Raw genomic sequence first — 4,924 nt, 5'->3', positions numbered from 1 at the left:
AACTACCCACCTTTCCTGGGGAAATTTCCAATTATTAAAAAAAATTTTGGGAAAATTTTTTAATCTTTTGCCCCCCCCAATATATGGGAATGGGCCTTCTTTTTTTTTTCTCCTCTCTTTCTTTCTTTCTTTCTTTCTTTCCAACTTCTCTAGAGCTTTCATGAGAATTATGACTAATAAGTCATATATATATATATTCCCCTACTCCTACATATTTATACTTTGGTCCCTCAATTATGACCTCATGTTCTCCTTCCTTCTCTAGAAAATTCTTCCATTTTCTTTTATTTTCCTAAGTCCAAATGAAGAAAACTAATGTTCTGCCATGCAAGATTTGATCCATATATTTTTTTGTAATTTAGCACTTGGCCCCCCTTTCTTTCTTTTCTAGAATTTTCTTCCTTATTCTTGAAAGTCAACAAAGAAGACCAAGTTTCTTCTTATGTAAGCTTTGGCCTTTCAAAAATTTTCTTGAACTTTGAAATGACCGTTTTGCCCCTGGACTTTCTACGATATTACCATGGACCATTTTGCGAATTTTTCTCTTTTGCCCCTTGGTCTTTTTCAATATTTCCATGCTAGCCATATCCATAAATAATACTCATAACCTACTTATGCATCAAAATGATTTTGGAACATAGTCCTGTCCTTAACTTCTCACCATTATCTCACAGCATCCGAACGTGCAAAGTACGGGCTATAACACTCAATCCCTTCTGTTTGAAGATAAATTGGAGACTCTTATGGTCCATATAAATGTCCACATGAACACCATATAAATAGTGTCTCCACATCTTTAGTGCATGAATAACCGCAGCTGCATGAAAAGAGGGCTAGGTTATGAGTTAGGTAGTTCTTCTCGTGTTTCCGCAACTGCCTCGAAGCATAAGCTATTACTTTGCCATGTTGCATGAAAACACAACCTAGCCCAATACCTGAAGCATTCAAAGAATAACATAACCCTCGATCCTTCGAGGAGTGTCAAGACTAGGGCCGAAGTCAACCTATCCTTCAGCTCCTCAAAGCTATGCTCACACACATCTGTCAACTGAAACTTAGCCAATTTCTGAGTCTGATTCATCAGTGGTGCAACGATGGAAGAAAATCCTTCTTCAAATCTCCTATAGTAACCGGCCAACCCCAGGAAACTACGGACGTCTGTAGGCATTGTAGGCCTTGGTCAATCCTTCACAGCTTCAATCTTCTGAGTGTCCACTAGAATACCATCAGCCAAAATAATGTGCCCCAGAAAAGTCACAGAATTCAGCCAAAATTCACATTTTGAAAATTTGTCATATAACTCCCATGCTCGAAGGATTCCAAGAATGGCACGCAAATAGTCTGCATGCTCTGCCTCCGATCGAGAATACACCATAATATCATCGATGAACACAATTATAAATAGATCCAAGAAAGGCCTGAACACATTATTCATCAAATTCATAAATACCGCTGGAGCGTTAGTCAATCAAAATGACATCACTCGAAACTCATAATGGCCATATCTGGTTTGGAAGGCTGTTTTTGGAATATCTGATTCCTTAACCCTCACTTGGTGGTATCCTGATCTCAGATCTATTTTTGAGATCCACTTGGCACCCTGCAACTGATCGAATAAATCATCAATCCTTGGAAGTGGGTATTTTTTCTTTATCGTCACCTTGTTCAGTTGTCTATAGTCAATACACATACGTAAAAAACCATCCTTCTTCCTTACGAACAACACAGGTGCTTCCATTTTCAAGAAAATCCTTCAGTTGCGCCTTTAACTCCTTTAATTATGCAGGGGCCATTCGATAAGGAGGAATAGATATGGGCTTAGTATCCGGTAACAAATCGATAGTAAACTCAATCTGTCGTTCTGGTGGAAGACCTGGAAGCTCGCCTGCGAACACATCCGAGAACTCATTTACCACTAGGACGGATTGAAGAATCGGCAGTTTTGCTTCTGTTTCTTGAACCCGGATAAAATGATAAATATATCCTTTGGCAATCATCTTTCTTGCTTTGATGTAGGAAATAAATCGACCCCTCAGAGACGCCGCATTGCCTTTCCATTCCAACACTGGTTCTCCTGGGAATTGTAATCGAACCACCTTCGTTCTACAATCAACGTTAGCGTAACAAGAGGCTAGCCAATCCATACCTATAATAACGTCGAAATCTAAAATCTCCATTACGTAGGTGGCCAAAGAGAGTACGACGATCGCAAACTACAATCACACAATCCCTATATACTGCCTAGCTACCACCGGGTCCCCTACAAGTGTAGATACCTCAAAAGGTTTGATCGGCTCCGGTTTCATCCCAATACGATTTTCGACATAAGGGGTAATAAATGACAGAGTTGAGCCTAGATCAATCAATGCATACACGTCATAGGAACATACCGATTATATACCTGTAACAACATCTGGGGAAGATTCAAGATCCTGCCGTCCCGCCAGTGCATATATACGGTTTTGAGGGCCGTTTGAACTGGATGCTCCTCCTCTGACTCTGCCATGGCCCGCTGGAGTCTGGGAAGTCTATCCAGGAGGGCGCACAGATGACAATGAACTAATTGCTGATTCGACGGGCTGAGCTTTGTCTCCATCATTCCTCAATGGACAATCGCGCATCAAATGACCAACCCGACCGCAGGCATAACAAGCACCTGAACCTAAGCGGCACTGTCCAGAATATGGCCTGCCACACTGAGTACACCGTGGTAGGGGTGGTCTCGTACGGCTAGAATCGCCTCTATACTGGGACCCTGAAACTCTAGAACTCCTCGGCATGGTCCCCGAATAGATAGGACGGTCAAATCTCGCCGCGGAAATCGAGGCGGTGCGGCCACCGATAGCCTTAATGCCTGGAATATTAATGTCTCTGCCCTTCTCTATACTCACTGCCAACACCAAAAGATCCGGATCTTTTACTTCGCCCCCTATCAGAATCATGTTTACCTCTCTGTGGCTGCTACTGCTGCTCTGCTCCTCCAGGTTCAGGGCATGGGCCCGAATGCGAGCAATATCCATCTCGTCTTAAAGTGAGGCCGTCAAGCATTCCTTAATCAAATGTTGCTCCAACCCACTTACAAATAGATGCACACGGTCTCACATGTCGGCTACCATGGCTGGGGCGTACCTGGCTAAAGAATTAAACGGAGGCTGTATTTCTGGGCGCTCATATTCCCTTACTTGAGATTCAGGAACTTATCGGCTAGGGCCCGTCGAACCTCCAGTGGTAAGTAATGTCGCAGAAAAGCATCTGTGAATTCTTGCCAAGCTAGGGGAGGTGCATTTGCTCCTCGCAAAGATATTTAAGCATAATACCAATGGACGGCCACATCCTGCAATCTATACGAAGCTAGTTCTACTGACTCGATATCCGAAGCATGTATTATTCGTAGCTTCCTTAGCATCTCATCTATGAAGCCTTGCGGGTCTTCATCTGGTTTTGACCCGTAGAATTCTGGAGGATTTAGACTGATAAAATCGTGGGATCTTAAACTCACCGCCCTATCACCTTGGCCCGCACCTTGCCGCTGAGCCTGCGCGGCAACCAACTGGGTCAGCAACTGAATAACTTTTGTCATTTGCTGGCCCGGAGCTTCTGGCGGTGGAACTGGAGGTGTTGGGGCTGGAGATGAAGCTCTTTGCTGCTCCTCTGATAAGGATGGAGTGTGAGAGGTCCGAAAGGGAACCTCGTTATGAGACTCACCCTCTTCTACCTCACCCGTGGCTCCCGTTAAATTCTTCTTGCGGCCATTGTGTTGCCCTTCTGGACCGCTGCAGCTTTTCTCTTCATAGACATCGCTGAAATCATAACCCACGATTAGGAAAGGGGGAGAACCTGATAACATAGCTCTATTACACGATCTAAGATAAGAAAGAAGGACAGTTATTCCTAAATGCCCCGCAACCTCCTGTTTATAAGTGTGGCACGCTTCACACCCATAAACAGGACTCTCTCGGACGGCTATGCGTATATAGCGCCCTCGCCCTTTTACCATAACCCCATATATCATATATATATATATATATATATATATATATATATATATATATATATATATATATATATATATATATATATATAAGTATAACATAAGTGCATGAGAGCCCAAAGAACGCTATGACTCTATCGGAGTGACGTAAGGTCAGTAACCTCCGATTATATTATTGAATAGTCATCATCACTCTATCTCACCTTGAAGGAACAATTATTATAAGGTGAGATCAACAACAATGAATAAAATCGAGAAAATCACGAAATAACTCAACATTCTCATAATAACATTGAAATCATAAACTTGGAACCTTTAAACATAAAATCATTATTATCATTGTAATCATCATAGAAACATTCTCATCTTTAACATCATGAGAAGCTTTAAGAATCAATAACTTCTAGCTTTTGAAATCAAGGAGGTTATGGAAACATTTATAGAATCAAACCATAGGAATCATGCCTTTGAAAGAATTGGAGGGCCTTAACATACCTGTGCGGCCTCCTATTATCTACGCTTATCCGCTCGTACTCGTAAATCTACATTCAAGAGGATTCAAACTATCATTAGACTCATTGTTATATGATCATGCTAGGTTTTCATATTAAACTATTCTATATCCTGCCGAAAATCGGGTAGCATCTCCCCTGTTTATATGCCTAGCCCGAAATCTCAATTCAAAAACCAACAATAACAACATAAATCTTGATATTCTCAATACCAAAATACTTCATAAACACCCCATATAGTGCTTATCTCATATTTCCAACCAACAAAATTATTTTATAACTATTTAACAGCTCTATCTCCGTAAATAAACTAAGATTAATATCAATAGGGGGAGATTCATACCTTGTTCTTACTAAAACAACAATATCTTCAGTGTTCTCCTAGAATCCAAACCAAAATCCACCGCAAAATGATACTACA

General features: G+C 41.3%; 1 protein-coding gene across 1 annotated transcript; it reads right to left on the bottom strand.

Moving 5' to 3' along the window:
* Positions 1-2,528: 2,528 nt before the first annotated feature.
* LOC132045005 (uncharacterized) lies at positions 2,529-3,020 on the bottom strand. Its single transcript, XM_059435537.1, has one exon. It carries the CDS (start codon positions 3,018-3,020, stop codon positions 2,529-2,531), a length of 492 nt encoding a protein of 163 aa, XP_059291520.1.
* Positions 3,021-4,924: the final 1,904 nt, after the last annotated feature.

Source organism: Lycium ferocissimum, unplaced genomic scaffold (genome assembly GCF_029784015.1).
Source record: "Lycium ferocissimum isolate CSIRO_LF1 unplaced genomic scaffold, AGI_CSIRO_Lferr_CH_V1 ctg5816, whole genome shotgun sequence".
Lineage (NCBI taxonomy): Eukaryota > Viridiplantae > Streptophyta > Magnoliopsida > Solanales > Solanaceae > Lycium > Lycium ferocissimum.
This window is presented reverse-complemented; position numbering and strand designations above follow the sequence as displayed.